General features: G+C 39.9%; 1 protein-coding gene across 1 annotated transcript in view; it reads right to left on the minus strand.

Moving 5' to 3' along the window:
- Window positions 1–4,061: 4,061 nt before the first annotated feature.
- The window catches only part of LOC125705353 (uncharacterized), an 88,957-nt gene continuing 70,657 nt past the window's right edge, over window positions 4,062–22,361 (minus strand). Inside the window, exons 17-25 of the mRNA XM_048971888.1 lie at window positions 21,905–21,994; window positions 6,220–6,312; window positions 5,953–6,048; window positions 5,131–5,438; window positions 5,004–5,066; window positions 4,621–4,746; window positions 4,431–4,556; window positions 4,179–4,241; window positions 4,062–4,115 (exon numbers count right to left, since the gene is read on the minus strand). Coding sequence (XP_048827845.1) covers window positions 5,416–5,438; window positions 5,953–6,048; window positions 6,220–6,312; window positions 21,905–21,994 — 302 coding nt within the window. The 3' untranslated portion in view covers window positions 4,062–4,115; window positions 4,179–4,241; window positions 4,431–4,556; ... (1 more) ...; window positions 5,004–5,066; window positions 5,131–5,415. The remainder of the gene's footprint in view (window positions 4,116–4,178; window positions 4,242–4,430; window positions 4,557–4,620; window positions 4,747–5,003; window positions 5,067–5,130; window positions 5,439–5,952; window positions 6,049–6,219; window positions 6,313–21,904; window positions 21,995–22,361) is intronic.

The raw sequence follows: 22,361 nt of genomic DNA on the forward strand, positions 1-22,361 counted from the left end.
GCAGAGATGGAAACTCAGCAGGCGACTCCTAAAGCTGCACTCAAGTAACATAAATAGACTTACAGTTTGACTCAGAAATTGTTCTTAACTAACTTCCCGACTTAACTCAACCTCCTGGATAGAGACTCTTGAACATTAAAAATCTTCCATAATTTAATTAGGAGCTGAACGTTCTGCAGAGCAAGAAAAAAAAATCAGACAAGAGAAATTCACTTCTTCACCAATGTTCCTAATTAGTTTATGGAGGAGGAATTGGTATCCTTTACATGAGAATCAAGAGGTAAAATACTTTCATGTTGTCATCCATAGAATGCAGTTGCCAATCACCCTGCTCCCTGTCAATCACCTCCACACCTCCTCATACAGCGCATTGTAACTACATACAACAACAACTATTCTTCTGTACTCTTTCTTGTTTGACCTAATGCTCTGGGAAGTCAGTGCTGCCAGTTATTGGAAACACCTAGTCAACATCCTTGCACATGTGCAGTCAACATGCAACAACACATGGCTTCCACCAGACAAAAAAATTTCGGCTCTACACACACACACATGCACACACACACACACACACACACACACACACACACACACCATCCAGCGCAACCCCTGATGATGAAATCTACATCACTCACTCTTACGTGGACCCAAAAGTGAACGTGGAAAAAGTGATGTATGAATCGGCCTTAAGACTGCTCTTGACCTGCTGCTGTGCTCTTATCCTCACTGAGATGTGGCTGTACAGGGGCATCGCCAACTCCGCGATCCGGCAGGACGGGCTAACCACCTTCCGCGGCAACACAAACGTCTCTCTGTCAGGTAAGAGGCATAGCTGCGTGTTTGCATCAAGAACAACTGGTGTATGAAGGTAACGATCATCTCTGTCTGCTGCTCGGCACTCGTGGAGGTTTGGCAGCCAGATGCAGACCTTTCTACACCCCCACGGAGTTCAAAACAGTCCTCATTGCGGTTTACATCCCACCAGAGCTAGTGCTGATGGTGATGTTGGTAGAGCCCTGTGTGAACTCCATTGGATTATCAGCGAGCTTCAGACTCTCGGCAACGGATTCCTCATTGTCGCTTCGGCCTTCAGTAATGCATCATTAAAGTCAGTTTTATTGAAGGAAATCATGTTAAACAGTATATATCAAACAACCATCGTGCACATTCAAGGCCACACCCCTCCCCCAGCTCAGACACTCAGACCATATCTCTATCCTCCTGACTCCAGTCTACAGACCCATGCAGATCCTCATCTGACCAGCCCTGCAGAAGGAGAGAGCCTGGCCTCGGGGTGCTGTAACTGCACAACATTACTGCTTTTGACCACACAGATTGGCACATCAGGGTAGCTGGCATCTATGGCAGATCAGTAGACCTGTAGGATTACATGTGGCCTCAGTGACTGGCTACATCAGCAAATGAACTGAGGATGTTACTGTGTCCCAAATCTGTCATCACATGTGCCAAACCTCTAACCCTGGTTATCTGCACAACTGCACAGTGACGCTGCTTAGAGGTCTGGAGACAGACAGGCTTATACTACAGCCAGAGGCCCAACTGTCCCTGGCAATTAAGGAGGCAAAGTACCTGATGCAGGGGAAAAAAACAACAGCCACTTCATGAACTCAAAGGACACATGGCACATGTGGCAGGGAATTCAAATACATCACTGACTACAAGCAACACCTCAGACCCACAGCAGTGAGGCCCTCCTGCCAGATGTGCTGAATGATCTTCTATGCACAAGATGAGGCACAGAACAGGGAACCCATGAGGAAACCCCCCCCCCCCCCTCTGAACGACCAGGTACTTCGCCTATTCATTGCTGATGTCGGGTTAGATTCTATGCAGAATCAACCTGTTGGAAGGCAGCAGGATCCTGACAACATCCCTGGCTGGGTGCTCAGAGACTGTGCTGACCGATTGGCAGACGTCCCCACAGACATCTTCAATGTATCCCTGAGCACAGCAGTGGTACCTCCATGCCTCAAAACAACAAGGATCATCCCAGTGCCCAAGAAGCCGACCATGTCCTGTCTCAATGATCACTGGCCTGTATCACTCACACCCATCATCATGAAGAGCTTCTAGAGGCTGGTATTGAGGCACATGAAGCCACAACTCCCCACACTGACTCACCCCCTACTTTTCATCCAAATCTGGACCAGATGTGATGCCATCTTCACTGCCCTCCCCCTCACCTGGACAAAAAGGACAGCTATGTCAGAATGCTGTTCATTAGCTTCAGTTCAGCATACAACACAATCATCCCGCAGAGGCTGGTAGGAAAGCTGAGCCTGCTGGGCATGAACACTCCCCCCCCCCATAACTAGATCCTGCACTTCCTGTCTGACAGACCTCAGTGTGTCTCCATAGGAAACAGCACCTCCAGGGCCCTCAGACTGAGCACAGGTGCCCCCAGGGCTGTGAGCTCAGCCCACCGCTGTTTACTCTGCTCCCCACCCATCATCTATCAGGAAACATGTGATCCGCCATGCAAACAGCACTGAGGCAGACCCCTCCCACCCATCCCACAGACTGTTCATCCAATGCCCACCTGCAGAAGGTTCCGGAGCATCCGATCCATCACTGCTAGACCTGAAACAGCTTCTTCTCCCAGGAGTCAGGCTTCTCACTACCCTGCTGTACTAACAGCCTCCATACTTACATGGAAGGAGGAAGAGCACAAGGAACACAGATCTGCTATAGACACAATTATGTATAATAATCTGAGGTAAGATGGTCAGGAGAAACAGGCCCCAGGGCACCAATCGGGGAGACAGATGCATCTAGGCACCTACCAGTTCCAGCTCAGTATCTTGGAGTCTCTCAACCAAACCCAGCTGTCTTTTTAGTCTAAGAAAAAACATACAGTTATTACAACAGTGTTCAGAGGTCTGAATATCACATTTTAAGTAAAATGATCCTATTTTTATGTGCTTCTTACTGATGCCCAGTATCACATTGAATTTAGGCAATTCTGGAAATTATATAAAGTACAGAATTAACTAAGGACAGGATAGGGCTGTCGCAATATCAGATTTTCACTACACGATTATCGTGTGTAAAAGAATTTACATGATAATATTGTTATGGGATATATAGAATTTTTCATGAAATAATTATAATAATGCTACGAGTCAAATTAAATTTGTTTATTTTGTTTGTCTTTTTTTGGCCAAATATGAATGTAGTGAAATGGAGAGTCTGTAAACAAAACTGTATAAAAACAAAGGAAAAGAGCAACTAAACTACATAGAGAGTGAAAAGATAATCAGGGCTAAAGCTGCCTTTTGCACTTCCTGCTGATCAGCACTTCCTGCTGATCAGCACTTCCTGCAGGCTGGGCTGTCTAACATACCATCTTTTTATGAAATCCTGTAATGACTCCATTAATATAATGACATCGGGTTCATTTTACACACTGTGTGTAATTGATCTTCACCAGATATTCAGCCAGATATTCCGATGTTGGATTCTTTCTGTTCTCTGTCTGTCTAATAAAAGTTCTGTGTAGCACCTGCACTTTTCCCTCAGTGTGTGTTTATGGGTCTCCTTAGGTTTCCCAGTCAGGGTGGGGTGACCATATGTTTCCTGACAACTGCCACTATTATGCTGCAGCAAAGTCTGATGCCAACAGGACAAACAACTAGAGGAATGTATGTTATTTATTTTTTTCCAATTTAATTTCCAGATCACATCGATTTAGAGTGATATAAATATGACTGCAAAAAACACAAAATACGCCAAACTTCAAATTTCAGCTCAGAGTGAACCAAAGCTATAAGTACATCAAAATACCATGATGCCAGCTTACAGCAATTTAGAATATAAAGTAATATTTAACAAATTGGATATTTAGGTAACTGTGCTGATCCAAACTGGAAATTGACAACTAGAGTGAACATATCGATATTTCACTTTTAAAATATCACAGTTATTTTCAATGTATTGTGACACCACACAATCCCACAGAATTGAATAATTAACACATGGTGACACTCATTTGTAACATATTTGCATGGTGACTCAGTGGGTAACACTGGCATCTCACACCACCCGGCTTGGGCTCTGTGTAGTTTGCATGGTGACTCAGTGGGTAACACTGGCACCTCACACCCCCCGACTTGGGCTCTGTGTAGTTTACACGGTGACTCAGTGGGTAACACTGGCACCTCACACCTCCCGGTTTGGGCTCTGTGTAGTTTACATGGTGACTCAGTGGGTAACACTGGCACCTCACACCCCCCGACTTGGGCTCTGTGTAGTTTACACGGTGACTCAGTGGGTAACACTGGCACCTCACACCACCCGGCTTGGGCTCTGTGTAGTTTGCATGGTGACTCAGTGGGTAACACTGGCACCTCACACCTCCTGACTTGGGCTCTGTGTAGTTTACACGGTGACTCAGTGGGTAACACTGGCACCTCACACCCCCCGACTTGGGCTCTGTGTAGTTTACATGGTGACTCAGTGGGTAACACTGGCACCTCACACCCCCCGGCTTGGGCTCTGTGTAGTTTACATGGTGACTCAGTGGGTAACACTGGCATCTCACACCACCCCAGCTTGGGCTCTGTGTAGTTTGCAGGGTGACTCAGTGGGTAACACTGGCACCTCACACCCCCCGACTTGGGCTCTGTGTAGTTTACATGGTGACTCAGTGGGTAACACTGGCACCTCACACCCCCCGGCTTGGGCTCTGTGTAGTTTACATGGTGACTCAGTGGGTAACACTGGCATCTCACACCCCCCGAATTGGGCTCTGTGTAGTTTACTTGGTGACTCAGTGGGTAACACTGGCACCTCACACCTCCCGGCTTGGGCTCTGTGTAGTTTTACATGGTGACTCAGTGGGTAACACTGGCATCTCACACCCCCCGAATTGGGCTCTGTGTAGTTTCCATGGTGACTCAGTGGGTAACACTGGCACCTCACACCCCCCCCCCGCAATGGGCTCTGTGTAGTTTGCATGGTGACTCAGTGGGTAACACTGGCACCTCACACCCCCCGGCTTGGGCTCTGTGTAGTTTCCATGGTGACTCAGTGGGTAACACTGGCACCTCACACCCCCCCGGCTTGGGCTCTGTGTAGTTTGCATGGTGACTCAGTGGGTAACACTGGCACCTCACACCTCCTCACTTGGGCTCTCTGTAGTTTACATTCTCTCCCCATGTTTCCCCAGATACTCCTGTTTCCTCCCAGTCCCAAAACATGAACATAGACCAACAAGATAAATATCCCATGGTATGTGAATGTGTTTTGCTCTGTGATGGACTGGCATCCTGCCCAGGGTGTCCCCTGCCTTGTGCTTCCTGTGACAGGTGCCAGGTTCACCATGACGGATGGATGGATGGATGAATTTTTTTCTGAAAAAATGACTTGCACATATACAACAGAGAAAATCTCTACTTACTTTTCTTTTTTGGCCAACCCTATAATTAAAAAAAGATTAATAGTGTTGGAACTCAGAAGACATCAATAGGAGCTTATTGTACCTGCCAGATTGCATGTAATGAGTAATGATAATGTGTAATGAGAACTAATGATTATATAATTATAATTACTGACAGTGGCAGTGTTCTGTATTACATAGATACATGGGCTGTATCACTAAGGATGTGTCTATATCATCTCCCTTCCTTAGTCAGGCTCCCCATTATAGTCTCAGTGCCCCCTACTGGCCAGGAGGCCATTATACACCACTGGAAATAAAGGATGATCAAAAGAGCTCAAAACAATTAAACTAGCAGTGATATGAAATGTTACCTCCTAAGCCAAACCATATAGTGAATTCATAATGATGCTGATATGCAATATTCATCTAGGTTAAGTGCTGAGCATGTGGAGATGTAAACAAACTGGAAAGCCACCAACATGCTGGAAAAGTCCCAGTACACATATTCAACCTTTATGGTAAGTTATGCATCATATCTCTGTTATACTTACAGTATGCAATCATCTCTATAACAAACCAGCCAAAGAGGAAGACAGACCCAGAAATGAGGACAATCAGCCGTAGATCCAGTGGCTGTTTTCCTGTGTCTGAAATGACATCATCACAAAAATCACTGAGAACTGAGGTCAGTAAATGAGCAGTAAGTGACAGATATTAAACCACAGGAATCTATATTTTTCCTAAAGGGTTTGTACCATTTAGTTGTTTGGTTAAGTTTACATAATAAAAGTAAAACATCTCAAATTATGTGTATTTACCTGCTTTGAGTATTAATACTACAGCCAGAGCAACAGAATTCAGGAGAGGGAGAGCAAAAGTCCCTGAGAAATATACATATTTACGGGGTTTGGCTGAAAGGTAGAGAGAAAAGCATTAGTCATACAGCTACATACAGCGCAGTGAGAAAGTATTTGCCCTGATTCCCTCTATTTTTAACATCCATAACACTTAAATGTGTCTGATAACAAATACATTTAGTATAATACAAAGAACATTCTACGTGCACAACACGGTTTTTAAATGATCATTTGATTCACTGAAGGGAAAAAACTTAAAAATAATATTAAGAAAACAAAAAAATATTCCCCAACACCCATAGCACCCATGTGACAAAATAATTCCACCCCTTTAGCTTCGTTTGAGAAATTTATCCCACTCTTCTCAACAGAATCGTTTCAGAATTCAGCTATATTGGAGGGTTTTGAAATATAAACTCCCCATTTAAGGTCCTGCCCCAATTTCTCAATGAGGTTCAAGTCAGGACTGTAACTAGGCTTCTGCAAAACTTAAATTTTGTTTCTTTTCAGTCATTCTTAGGTGGACTTGCTCTCGTGCTTAAGACCACAGACTAATGATGGACATTCTCCTTCAGTACTTTCTGTCAAACAGCTGAATTCATGCTTCCCTCAATTACAGCAAGTCGCCCAGGCTGAGCAGCAGCAAAGCCTCCCCACAGCATCACTCCTCCTCCACCATGTCTGACTGTGGCCATGATGTTCTTTGTGTGGAAGCTGTGTTAGCAGGACCCATGTCTTCCAAATAGTTCCACTTTTGACTCATCAATCCACAGAACATCCTCCCAAAAGTTTTGGAGGTAATCAAGGTGTTTTTTGGCAAATGTTATGAGAGAGAGAGGATGAATGCCGGATCCATCAAATTGACAGGTCGGGTCAAAAGGTCACTTGTGGGCGGGGCTTGTGTAGGCGGGGTTGTGGTGGTACGATGTGACGTCACGGGAGTTGTATTTATTAATTATTTATTTCATTATTTATTTATTATTTATTTTAAATTATTATTTATTATTATTATAAATTGTTTATTTTAAATTATTATTTATTATTATTTTATTTTAAAATTATATTGAGGAGAGTGCTATATTGAGGAGAGTGCTTATGAGTGTGTGTGTTATTTTAATAAGTTATTATTTTGTCGGGCACAGCCGGGGCCGAGCGGGGGTGGGTTACCTGATGGAGCGTGAGCGTACGTGTCTGGTGTTACGGTACCGCGGTAAGGTCCCGGGCTTTGGAGAATCAGCAAAGGCCTTAGAACCCTGTGTCTGGTGCGGTACTGCGCTAAGGTCCCCGCGGGCTCGGATAATCCTCGGAGAGAGCGATGCCGGAGAGCTGAGAGCCGTGCCGCGGCGCGAGTCTGATGCCGGAGAGCTGAGAGCCGTGCCGCTGCGCGAGTCTGTGACAAACTCTGAGAGACTGAGACTCTGGGAGAAAATTATAAAGTTGGAGCAAAGAATGAGAGGAGGAGGAGGGTCTGTCGTCCAATAAAAACGCTTGGCGCTAGTTTTGACAATGTATGTGTGTTTCTTCCTCACGCAGGCGTTTGTATTACATCAGCGTATGGGGCCACACTTTTGAAGGCCGTCTCTAACGACTTGGGCCATACATCAAGTTGGACACCTTGTCTCCCAGTAAATCCTGTTTTCATACATGACAGTACAGATATGGGTTAACAGAGAAACGATATGACTGCACCTGGTTGATATTGCGGCGAGCGGGGGGGCCTATTCCTCCTAGGGCAGAGGCACAAGTATCTTCGAGGTCTTACCCTTCCTGCCAGCCAAAGAGGTTCATCCAGGCCTTACCCGGTGAGTATATTATTTCTTTTATTCGCGTGATAAAAATGCTAATTAATTAAATTAAATTAAATTAAATTAAAAATAACATTCTAATAATAGGTATTCTCTGTTTTTTCTATGTACAAGAGAGAGACTGCGCTGACCAGTCAAGAGAAAATCTACAAGAGACCTGAATCAGCAGTGTTATAAAGCACATAGCCAACGCTAATTAATAAAGAATTTAAGCATAATAGCCCAGACGTACCATGGCCTATAGCTGGTAGAAATGGAGCTATCCTACGGCCTACAAGATAAAAGCATATGGCACCAAATTGGAATCAGTAGTCTTTAAAAGAATAAATGGACTAGCAACTGTCTCTGGGGGAGCAGCCCCGGTTAGGTACTATTAAGCAGCATTTAGTGACATGCATCAAAACACATTTTTTAAAACTTTGACAGAATAAAGTCTTAGTTATTTTAATAAATACGTTTTCCAGTAAATGTTTATTCACGCGCATGCGGACAAACACACACCCCGGAGGTCAAACTAAAAAAAAAAGTTGATACAAACTACAGTTGTATCGGACACGCACACAAAAACACAAAAGAGTTTGCTCAATCAAAAAAACACCAAACATATATAGTTCACGTTTTTTATTAAAATGTATAAGGATTGTTTTGATTTAAATTAATATGAGTGGAATATAAGTCATTTAGGCAACAGGATTTGAGGAAGAACCTAAATAGCAGCTAGAAATGACCGACCAGGCAGGCAGAAGTCTGCTTTTCTTATCTCACAAGTCATGGAAGGGTGGGAGGGGGGCCACATAAGTGTGGGGTAGGAACTGTGGAATCAGGCAGGGGTGTAAGAATTTAGGATATAGTCTTGTTATTTTAAAGAAGGTGTACATGATTATTTAATTATATTTAAAGAAGGTGTACATGATTATTTAATAGGAACCAGTAAGCTGCATTTAGCACCATGCTGCAAATACACATTAAAAACTTTAAAGAATAAGGTCTTAGTTATTTTAATAAAGACATCCTACAAGGTGCCCACGGCCCCAACTTATATAATCTACAAGCTTGATCTGAGATGCTTGCTGGAGTACAATGCTAAGTTGACAACGGTAACGGAGCTGCAGACTGTTTGATAGTTAATGAAACATAGTTCAAATTCAACAGTGTCAGCAGTCATCCACTATGCAGGGAGACTACAGATTCACTATAACGACCCCATTTATCTGCTAGAATTATTTAAAAATTGTTTTTGACAGAATAAAGCCTTAGTTATTTTAATAAATATGTTTTTTCAGTAAATGTATATTCATGCTCATGTGCACAAACACACACACACACACACACACACACACACACACACACACACCGGTGGTCAGGGGCTATAGAGTTTAACTTTAGGTCTGTGAAAGTATAGGACCGCCATGTGTTTACAGACCCCAAAACATACTAACTTAGTCGTTCATGAGTCTTATTGTGAAAAACCTCACAAAATAGACTTGTAAATTTTAAAGAAAACAACATTAACAGCTTTTGTTAATGTTTAAATGTATAAAAACTTTAGATGTGTTTGTTAAACAGTCAAACAAAAATGTGTTATTTTAAAGTAGTATAAAATATAACCTTAACTTTGGACGCAAGATGAACAACCTACACAGACACAAACACAGACAGACACACACACACACACACACAGCAAAACCCCAAGCATGCGCACAAGCGCACAACCAAAGGTTGGGAAGTGTGCTTTCCTTATCTCACAAGTCATGGAAGGGTGGGAGGGGGGCCATATAAGTGAGGGGTAGGAACTGTGGAATCAGGCAAGGGTGTAAGAATTTAGGATATAGTCTTGTTATTTTAAAGAAGGTGTACATGATTATTTAATTACATTTAATAGCAACCAGTAAGCTGCATTTACACATTAAATGCAAATACACTTTAAAACTTTAAAGAATGGTAATATAACTTGACCATAGTTTTTAGTTACACAAATATTTTAAGACGTAACATGAACGTTTTTCAAAGTAAGATGTACAAATGTTTTAAAATGTGACATGAAAGTTTTTCAAAGTAAGATGTACAAGTATTTTAAAATGTAACATTAAAGTTTTTCAAAGTAAGATGTACAACTGTTTTAAGACGTAACATAAAAGTTTTTCAAAGTAAGATGTACAGATGTTTTAAGACGTAACATAAAAGTTTTTCAAAGTAAGATGTACAGATGTTTTAAGATGTAAGATGTTTTGGGTGTTTTACAAAAACATTTTGTTATATGTTTGCAGCCCAAACGTATTTTTAAAATGTACAAAGTTTTATGCATTCATTTTGTGAATTAGTTTTGAAATCTAATATGAACATGGCTTTTATTTTACAAAAGCAAAGTTGTAAAAAGTTTGTAGGGATTTTATCAAAGGAGATTTTGTTAATGTAATATGAAGTTTTTTTATTTTCAAAGTTGCACAAGTGTTTTAAAATGTATCATGTATACGTGTGTTTTATTTTTCAAGCTTGTGTACATTTATCAAATGAGTTTTTAAAATGTACCATGACCGGGTGTTTTATTATTCAAAATAAAAGTTGTGCATATGTTTTGTTATATGTATGTAGCACGGTTGTGTTTTTAAAATGTACTAATTTTGTGGGGGGGGGGGGTGGGAATAAACCGTATTTAAAGGGGTACCTCTCATGGAATCTACCAATCTTTAACAGCTGATGAACCCTGAGCCACACGGGGACTGGGAGTTTTAACCGTGAGACTCGACACCTAGGCATTAGATCCTTATGTCAGCAATGCTCCCCATGCATGTACCCAGTGTAGGGTCAGGTCCAGAGAAAGCTGTAACTACGAGTGCAGCTGATTAATAGCATTTAATTTATAACAGTAGGAGCTAGTAAACTACATTTAGCAGTCGCAATAAAACACGTTAAAGACTTTAAAGAATAAAGGCTTAGTTATTTTTTAATAAAGATGGCTTTTCAGTAAATGTTGACTTCCCTACAAGGTGACCCCCAAGGCCTATGCTTATAGCATCCGGGTGCCTGATTTGAGATGCTTACTGAGGATGCCATGTTAACACCGGTAACTGAGCTGCACCATCTGTCACACTTAATGAAACTTAGTCCTAATTCAACAGAACCAGTCGTCATCCACTTTGCAGTGAGATTTCTGAGCGAAAAGTGAGCGAAGTTTCATTTTCTTACTTTACCACCTATCGGGGGCTCTGACGTTTTTAAGATGCGGCTAACTATCCCCGAGACACTTTAGCCAGGTTCGTGTACATTTGCTCTTAATGCTGCTGTCAACGCCAGGAGGGAGCTGGCTAGCAATAACATCTTTAGCTGGTCTTAAAGCTTGCTGTATTTTTCATTCAGTAAATACACGGTTTAGAAGAAAACCTAATCGACATTTAAATAAATAAAAAATAAACGTACAAAACTATTGAAATCCGCAAGAAGCATGTGCATATTTTTCTGGTTTGCATGTTATGTGTGGTTGTCTAAGCACCGTCGGCCTAGTGTTTGATAGGTGATGGAGAAGCATACGGTCGTAAACTGCATGCGCTTATGCCAACAGGTGTTTAACATACAAACATAGACGCTTTTCTTTAACGTAAAACATTTAAAGGCTAATTCTGTTTTGTCGAAATTCTTTAATTTTATTCAAGTAGCCTCTAATCACCTTACACTTGTTCTATTTTACTGTAGAGTATTTTAAAACAATGTCACTGAAATGTCACCACATGTCAAAGCTAACAAGGTAACATGATTGTATCAGCGGAACAAAAAGCCGTCGCCTGGATATGTATAGACAGATCATGTATTGCTCAGCAAATCGACAGCATTTTGAAATCTATTTGTATTTAGACAAATATATTGGGAATGAAGCGTCGCGTTTTAAGAGGCAGACATTGAGGCCGAATTTAAGTTGGTCACAAATGTATTTTTCTTCTGCAGCTAGAAGCGTCGTCTGAGCCTGATTTTAACTGGCATGACGGTGTGGGATTCTTGTAGTAGAAGTTAAGTGAATTGCGGTACTCTGAAATTAAGTGATACATGTATTAGAATCGTGAAGTGTCATCTTCCTTTTGTTTTAGCTTCCCCCTGGGCATTTTTATGAACTGTATTGCAATATCAGACAGTGTGTCATGAATTTCTGAAGGCATGTTATATATGACCGTTCCTTGGATACGTCTCTTGTACAGTAGTTGCAGTTTGTCAGGACAAGACTGTTTGCCTAATGTGACATGGTGAACAAGTCCTGTGATTAAAGCATGTCTGCTGCTTAAAACATTGTGTTGTATGATGAAGGTTTCTTGCCGGTACATGTTGAATTACATTAGAATATTCAACTATTATTTTTTAAATCATTTAATGAAATAGGTATTTATCTCATCATTGATGATGACTGTGGTCCACCTGTATGACAAGTAACCTGTCCCGGACAGAGGTTTCTTCAAGGCCTGTTGTAGGAACCCCATGGTGTAGCATTATGAGAAAGTATACAGGGAGTAGTACAAATGAGCAGTCGCCCTGCCCCTCTTTTACTCATTTTGGATGCTTAAATTACTAAATTGTGTCTTTAATGCTATTCTGTATGATTCTATGGTCTGAGTGAGTCTCCAGTACTACATGAATGGTAAACTTAAAAACTCTACTTCTCTTAGCTTAATAATATTTTCTTTCTTGAGTTGAATTAGTTTGTGTCTAATTTTCATTTTATTGATTTTCTGCACACTTGGATTATTTATTTGCCCCCCTTGTCTTAAAGGCTAGAGGGGGTCTGTGCTTGTGACCTGGCAATTATTTTCGGTGTTTGTCACTAAACTTGCAATATAAAATTTGAAGACAGGTCTGTGACCTGTGCTTGCAACAAAAAACGTCTAAGTGGTAGTAGGCAAAGCACAGCACTGCCTATACTTTCTGAAAAGGCTAATCTTTTATGGCACAGACAGGAAAAGGTGATGATCCACTAGCAGCTCCAAGACGAAAATGGGGTTTATTAAAGAAAAACAGAGCACCCTGGGGTAAAATACTAAACAAAAAGGCCGTGAGGGGTCCGAAACTAGCTGGGAGAAATAAGATTGAACTAAAGAAATCATTAAGTAACACAACTAAGGAACTAGGCTAAACAGAGAGCAGGACTAAAAAACCAAGCACACAGTTCACAACTAACACTGACCACAGACAGACGGACGGACAAACGAATGCATGTGCCACACACACACACACACACACACACACACACACACACACACACACACACACACACACACACACACACACACACACACACACACACACGCAGACCGGTGGTCAGGGGCTTTAGAGTTTAACTTTAGGTCTGTGAAAGTATAGGACCGCGATGTGTATACAGACCCCAAAACATACTAACTTAGTCGTTCATGAGTCTTATTGTGAAAAACCACACAAAATAGACTTGTAAATTTTAAAGAAAACACATTAACAGCTTTTGTTAATGTTTAAATGTATAAAAACTTTAGATGTGTTTGTTAAACAGTCAAAAACAAAAATGTGTTATTTTAAAGTAGTATAAAATATAACCTTAATTTTGGACGCAAGATGAACAACCTACACACACAGACACACACACACACACACACACACACACACACACACACACAGCAAAACCCCAAGCATGCGCACAACCAAAGGTTGGGAAGTGTGCTTTCCTTATCTCACAAGTCATGGAAGGGTGGGAGGGGGGCCATATAAGTTGGGGGTAGGAACTGTGGAATCAGGCAAGGGTGTAAGAATTTAGGATATAGTCTTGTTATTTTAAAGAAGGTGTACATGATTATTTAATTACATTTAATAGCAACTAGTAAGCTGCATTTGTACATCTTACTTTGAAAAACTTTCATGTCAAATTTTAAAACATTTGTACATCTTACTTTGAAAAACTTATGTTACGTTTTAAAACATTTGTACATCTTACTTTGAAAAACTTTCATGTTACATTTTAAAACATCTGTTTATCTGAAAAACGTTCATGTTACATTTTAAAATACTTGTACATCTTACTTTGAAAAACTTTCATGTCAAATTTTAAAACATTCGTACATCTTACTTTGAAAAACTTTCATGTTACGTTTTAAAACATTTGTACATCTTACTTTGAAAAACTTTCACGTTACCTTTTAAAACATTCGTACATCTTACTTTGAAAAACTTTCACGTTACCTTTTAAAATATTTGTGTAACTAAAAACTATGGTCAAGTTATATTACCATTCTTTAAAGTTTTAATGTGTATTTGCATTTAATGTGTATTTGCATTTAATGTGTAAATGCAGCTTACTGGTTGCTATTAAATGTAATTAAATAATCATGTACACCTTCTTTAAAATAACAAGACTATATCCTAAATTCTTACACCCTTGCCTGATTCCACAGTTCGTACCCCCAACTTATATGGCCCCCCTCCCACCCTTCCATGACTTGTGAGATAAGGAAAGCACACTTCCCAACCTTTGGTTGTGCGCATGCTTGGGGTTTTGCTGTGTGTGTGTGTGTGTGTGTGTGTGTGTGTGTGTGTGTGTGTGTGTCTGTGTGTGTAGGTTGTTCATCTTGCGTCCAAAATTAAGGTTATATTTTATACTACTTTAAAATAACACATTTTTGTTTTTGACTGTTTAACAAACACATCTAAAGTTTTTATACATTTAAACATTAACAAAAGCTGTTAATGTGTTTTCTTTAAAATTTACAAGTCTATTTTGTGTGGTTTTTCACAATAAGACTCATGAACGACTAAGTTAGTATGTTTTGGGGTCTGTATACACATCGCGGTCCTATACTTTCACAGACCTAAAGTTAAACTCTAAAGCCCCTGACCACCGGTCTGCGTGTGTGTGTGTGTGTGTGTGTGTGTGTGTGTGTGTGTGTGTGTGTGTGTGTGTGTGTGTGTGTGTGTGTGTGTGTGTGTGTGTGTGTGTGGCACATGCATTCGTTTGTCCGTCCGTCTGTCTGTGGTCAGTGTTAGTTGTGAACTGTGTGCTTGGTTTTTTAGTCCTGCTCTCTGTTTAGCCTAGTTCCTTAGTTGTGTTACTTAATGATTTCTTTAGTTCAATCTTATTTCTCCCAGCTAGTTTCGGACCCCTCACGGCCTTTTTGTTTAGTATTTTACCCCAGGGTGCTCTGTTTTTCTTTAATAAACCCCATTTTCGTCTTGGAGCTGCTAGTGGATCATCACCTTTTCCTGTCTGTGCCATAAAAGATTAGCCTTTTCAGAAAGTATAGGCAGTGCTGTGCTTTGCCTACTACCACTTAGACGTTTTTTGTTGCAAGCACAGGTCCCAGACCTGTCTTCAAATTTTATATTGCAAGTTTAGTGACAAACACCGAAAATAATTGCCAGGTCACAAGCACAGACCCCCTCTAGCCTTTAAGACAAGGGGGGCAAATAAATAATCCAAGTGTGCAGAAAATCAATAAAATGAAAATTAGACACAAACTAATTCAACTCAAGAAAGAAAATATTATTAAGCTAAGAGAAGTAGAGTTTTTAAGTTTACCATTCATGTAGTACTGGAGACTCACTCAGACCATAGAATCATACAGAATAGCATTAAAGACACAATTTAGTAATTTAAGCATCCAAAATGAGTAAAAGAGGGGCAGGGCGACTGCTCATTTGTACTACTCCCTGTATACTTTCTCATAATGCTACACCATGGGGTTCCTACAACAGGCCTTGAAGAAACCTCTGTCCGGGACAGGTTACTTGTCATACAGGTGGACCACAGTCATCATCAATGATGAGATAAATACCTATTTCATTAAATGATTTAAAAAATAATAGTTGAATATTCTAATGTAATTCAACATGTACCGGCAAGAAACCTTCATCATACAACACAATGTTTTAAGCAGCAGACATGCTTTAATCACAGGACTTGTTCACCATGTCACATTAGGCAAACAGTCTTGTCCTGACAAACTGCAACTACTGTACAAGAGACGTATCCAAGGAACGGTCATATATAACATGCCTTCAGAAATTCATGACACACTGTCTGATATTGCAATACAGTTCATAAAAATGCCCAGGGGGAAGCTAAAACAAAAGGAAGATGACACTTCACGATTCTAATACATATATCACTTAATTTCAGAGTACCGCAATTCACTTAACTTCTACTACAAGAATCCCACACCGTCATGCCAGTTAAAATCAGGCTCAGACGACGCTTCTAGCTGCAGAAGAAAAATACATTTGTGACCAACTTAAATTCGGCCTCAATGTCTGCCTCTTAAAACGCGACGCTTCATTCCCAATATATTTGTCTAAATACAAATAGATTTCAAAATGCTGTCGATTTGCTGAGCAATACATGATCTGTCTATACATATCCAGGCGACGGCTTTTTGTTCCGCTGATACAATCATGTTACCTTGTTAGCTTTGACATGTGGTGACATTTCAGTGACATTGTTTTAAAATACTCTACAGTAAAATAGAACAAGTGTAAGGTGATTAGAGGCTACTTGAATAAAATTAAAGAATTTCGACAAAACAGAATTAGCCTTTAAATGTTTTACGTTAAAGAAAAGCGTCTATGTTTGTATGTTAAACACCTGTTGGCATAAGCGCATGCAGTTTACGACCGTATGCTTCTCCATCACCTATCAAACACTAGGCCGACGGTGCTTAGACAACCACACATAACATGCAAACCAGAAAAATATGCACATGCTTCTTGCGGATTTCAATAGTTTTGTACGTTTATTTTTTATTTATTTAAATGTCGATTAGGTTTTCTTCTAAACCGTGTATTTACTGAATGAAAAATACAGCAAGCTTTAAGACCAGCTAAAGATGTTATTGCTAGCCAGCTCCCTCCTGGCGTTGACAGCAGCATTAAGAGCAAATGTACACGAACCTGGCTAAAGTGTCTCGGGGATAGTTAGCCGCATCTTAAAAACGTCAGAGCCCCCGATAGGTGGTAAAGTAAGAAAATGAAACTTCGCTCACTTTTCGCTCAGAAATCTCACTGCAAAGTGGATGACGACTGGTTCTGTTGAATTAGGACTAAGTTTCATTAAGTGTGACAGATGGTGCAGCTCAGTTACCGGTGTTAACATGGCATCCTCAGTAAGCATCTCAAATCAGGCACCCGGATGCTATAAGCATAGGCCTTGGGGGTCACCTTGTAGGGAAGTCAACATTTACTGAAAAGCCATCTTTATTAAAAAATAACTAAGCCTTTATTCTTTAAAGTCTTTAACGTGTTTTATTGCGACTGCTAAATGTAGTTTACTAGCTCCTACTGTTATAAATTAAATGCTATTAATCAGCTGCACTCGTAGTTACAGCTTTCTCTGGACCTGACCCTACACTGGGTACATGCATGGGGAGCATTGCTGACATAAGGATCTAATGCCTAGGTGTCGAGTCTCACGGTTAAAACTCCCAGTCCCCGTGTGGCTCAGGGTTCATCAGCTGTTAAAGATTGGTAGATTCCATGAGAGGTACCCCTTTAAATACGGTTTATTCCCACCCCCCCCCCCACAAAATTAGTACATTTTAAAAACACAACCGTGCTACATACATATAACAAAACATATGCACAACTTTTATTTTGAATAATAAAACACCCGGTCATGGTACATTTTAAAAACTCATTTGATAAATGTACACAAGCTTGAAAAATAAAACACACGTATACATGATACATTTTAAAACACTTGTGCAACTTTGAAAATAAAAAAACTTCATATTACATTAACAAAATCTCCTTTGATAAAATCCCTACAAACTTTTTACAACTTTGCTTTTGTAAAATAAAAGCCATGTTCATATTAGATTTCAAAACTAATTCACAAAATGAATGCATAAAACTTTGTACATTTTAAAAATACGTTTGGGCTGCAAACATATAACAAAATGTTTTTGTAAAACACCCAAAACATCTTACATCTTAAAACATCTGTACATCTTACTTTGAAAAACTTTTATGTTACGTCTTAAAACATCTGTACATCTTACTTTGAAAAACTTTTATGTTACGTCTTAAAACAGTTGTACATCTTACTTTGAAAAACTTTAATGTTACATTTTAAAATACTTGTACATCTTACTTTGAAAAACTTTCATGTCACATTTTAAAACATTTGTACATCTTACTTTGAAAAACGTTCATGTTACGTCTTAAAATATTTGTGTAACTAAAAACTATGGTCAAGTTATATTACCATTCTTTAAAGTTTTAAAGTGTATTTGCATTTAATGTGTAAATGCAGCTTACTGGTTGCTATTAAATGTAATTAAATAATCATGTACACCTTCTTTAAAATAACAAGACTATATCCTAAATTCTTACACCCTTGCCTGATTCCACAGTTCCTACCCCTCACTTATATGGCCCCCCTCCCACCCTTCCATGACTTGTGAGATAAGGAAAGCACACTTCCCAACCTTTGGTTGTGCGCTTGTGCGCATGCTTGGGGTTTTGCTGTGTGTGTGTGTGTGTGTGTCTGTCTGTGTTTGTGTCTGTGTAGGTTGTTCATCTTGCGTCCAAAGTTAAGGTTATATTTTATACTACTTTAAAATAACACATTTTTGTTTGACTGTTTAACAAACACATCTAAAGTTTTTATACATTTAAACATTAACAAAAGCTGTTAATGTTGTTTTCTTTAAAATTTACAAGTCTATTTTGTGAGGTTTTTCACAATAAGACTCATGAACGACTAAGTTAGTATGTTTTGGGGTCTGTAAACACATGGCGGTCCTATACTTTCACAGACCTAAAGTTAAACTCTATAGCCCCTGACCACCGGTGTGTGTGTGTGTGTGTGTGTGTGTGTGTGTGTGTGTGTTTGTGCACATGAGCATGAATATACATTTACTGAAAAAACATATTTATTAAAATAACTAAGGCTTTATTCTGTCAAAAACAATTTTTAAATAATTCTAGCAGATAAATGGGGTCGTTATAGTGAATCTGTAGTCTCCCTGCATAGTGGATGACTGCTGACACTGTTGAATTTGAACTATGTTTCATTAACTATCAAACAGTCTGCAGCTCCGTTACCGTTGTCAACTTAGCATTGTACTCCAGCAAGCATCTCAGATCAAGCTTGTAGATTATATAAGTTGGGGCCGTGGGCACCTTGTAGGATGTCTTTATTAAAATAACTAAGACCTTATTCTTTAAAGTTTTTAATGTGTATTTGCAGCATGGTGCTAAATGCAGCTTACTGGTTCCTATTAAATAATCATGTACACCTTCTTTAAATATAATTAAATAATCATGTACACCTTCTTTAAAATAACAAGACTATATCCTAAATTCTTACACCCCTGCCTGATTCCACAGTTCCTACCCCACACTTATGTGGCCCCCCTCCCACCCTTCCATGACTTGTGAGATAAGAAAAGCAGACTTCTGCCTGCCTGGTCGGTCATTTCTAGCTGCTATTTAGGTTCTTCCTCAAATCCTGTTGCCTAAATGACTTATATTCCACTCATATTAATTTAAATCAAAACAATCCTTATACATTTTAATAAAAAACGTGAACTATATATGTTTGGTGTTTTTTTGATTGAGCAAACTCTTTTGTGTTTTTGTGTGCGTGTCCGATACAACTGTAGTTTGTATCAACTTTTTTTTTTAGTTTGACCTCCGGGGTGTGTGTTTGTCCGCATGCGCGTGAATAAACATTTACTGAAAAACGTATTTATTAAAATAACTAAGACTTTATTCTGTCAAAGTTTTAAAAAATGTGTTTTGATGCATGTCACTAAATGCTGCTTAATAGTACCTAACCGGGGCTGCTCCCCCAGAGACAGTTGCTAGTCCATTTATTCTTTTAAAGACTACTGATTCCAATTTGGTGCCATATGCTTTTATCTTGTAGGCCGTAGGATAGCTCCATTTCTACCAGCTATAGGCCATGGTACGTCTGGGCTATTATGCTTAAATTCTTTATTAATTAGCGTTGGCTATGTGCTTTATAACACTGCTGATTCAGGTCTCTTGTAGATTTTCTCTTGACTGGTCAGCGCAGTCTCTCTCTTGTACATAGAAAAAACAGAGAATACCTATTATTAGAATGTTATTTTTAATTTAATTTAATTTAATTTAATTAATTAGCATTTTTATCACGCGAATAAAAGAAATAATATACTCACCGGGTAAGGCCTGGATGAACCTCTTTGGCTGGCAGGAAGGGTAAGACCTCGAAGATACTTGTGCCTCTGCCCTAGGAGGAATAGGCCCCCCCGCTCGCCGCAATATCAACCAGGTGCAGTCATATCGTTTCTCTGTTAACCCATATCTGTACTGTCATGTATGAAAACAGGATTTACTGGGAGACAAGGTGTCCAACTTGATGTATGGCCCAAGTCGTTAGAGACGGCCTTCAAAAGTGTGGCCCCATACGCTGATGTAATACAAACGCCTGCGTGAGGAAGAAACACACATACATTGTCAAAACTAGCGCCAAGCGTTTTTATTGGACGACAGACCCTCCTCCTCCTCTCATTCTTTGCTCCAACTTTATAATTTTCTCCCAGAGTCTCAGTCTCTCAGAGTTTGTCACAGACTCGCGCAGCGGCACGGCTCTCAGCTCTCCGGCATCAGACTCGCGCCGCGGCACGGCTCTCAGCTCTCCGGCATCGCTCTCTCCGAGGATTATCCGAGCCCGCGGGGACCTTAGCGCAGTACCGCACCAGACACAGGGTTCTAAGGCCTTTGCTGATTCTCCAAAGCCCGGGACCTTACCGCGGTACCGTAACACCAGACACGTACGCTCACGCTCCATCAGGTAACCCACCCCCGCTCGGCCCCGGCTGTGCCCGACAAAATAATAACTTATTAAAATAACACACACACTCATAAGCACTCTCCTCAATATAGCACTCTCCTCAATATAATTTTAAAATAAAATAATAATAAATAATAATTTAAAATAAACAATTTATAATAATAATAAATAATAATTTAAAATAAATAATAAATAAATAATGAAATAAATAATTAATAAATACAACTCCCGTGACGTCACATCGTACCACCACAACCCCGCCTACACAAGCCCCGCCCACAAGTGACCTTTTGACCCGACCTGTCAATTTGATGGATCCGGCATTCATCCTCTCTCTTATGAGCCTTCATGTTACTCTTACTTAGCTGTGGTTTCTCCTTGTATCTCTCCCATGGACACCATTATAGCCCAGTGTCTTTCTAATCATGGAATCAGACATTAACCAATCTGAGAGAGGCCTGCAGTTCTTTAGATCTTCGTTTGTGGTCTGCTGTAACTTCCCTGATCAGGTTTCTTTGTGCTCTTGGAGTAATTCTGTTCAGCTGGCCACTCCTGGGCAGATCTACCATAGTTCCAAGTTTTCTCCATCTGGATATGATGGTTGTCATGGTGATTCACTGCACTCCAAGGGGTTTAGAGAGTGTTTTGTACCCCTTTACTGACTGATACGTTTCAGTGATTTTCTCTCTCAGGTCTTCAGGAAGCTCATCTGATTGAGGCATGGTCTGCTGCTTCTTCAGACCCCTTATCCAGCTCCACATTACTGTAATGGTTCTATTTAAGTGATGTGTAGGTTCCTCAGGGCTGGCAGCAATCAAGCTTGGTTGTGTCTAGTTTATAATTTATATTTGGTTCTTAGCTTGATTGATTAGCAATTATTTTGTCACAGCACCATATACACAGTCAAACAGCCATTGGAATTTTTAATTAAAACATTTGCAATGCTCTGTTTACAAAATAAAAAATCATATTATTTAAAATGTAAAAGAGTATTCAATGAACAAAATATTTAAACAACTTATCAATAAAATAGTAAAAATTATTTTCATGTAAAACAAATACATACCAAGCAAATGTTCCCGCTCCCAGAATCGAAAGAGCAATGTGACAGTCAGAATGTAGACAAACACAAACTCGAACATCTTTACAGGTTGTCCTGTGGTCAGAATTAGTTGCAGTTAATTTCAGTTTCTAATACAACAGAGTTTAATAATGAAACAAACAGATTCCCGTTCCTGTAAAATCAGTAAATATATACAGTCAAAGTAAAAAGTATGTGAAACCCTTTGGAATTCTTGTTTTCTGCATGAATTGGTCATAAAAAGTGATCTGATCTTCATCTAAGTCACAGGTACTGAAATGCATAATGAGCAATAGCACACAAAAATTATAGTCTTTCATGCCTTTATTAGGCGGCATGGTGGTGCAGTGGTTAGCACTGTTGCCTCACACTTCTGGGACCTGGGTTCGAGTCTCTGCCTGGGTTACATGTGTCTGGAGTTTGCATGTTTTCCCGATGTCGT

The sequence above is a fragment of the Brienomyrus brachyistius genome, chromosome 12 (assembly GCF_023856365.1).
Source record: "Brienomyrus brachyistius isolate T26 chromosome 12, BBRACH_0.4, whole genome shotgun sequence".
NCBI lineage: Eukaryota > Metazoa > Chordata > Actinopteri > Osteoglossiformes > Mormyridae > Brienomyrus > Brienomyrus brachyistius.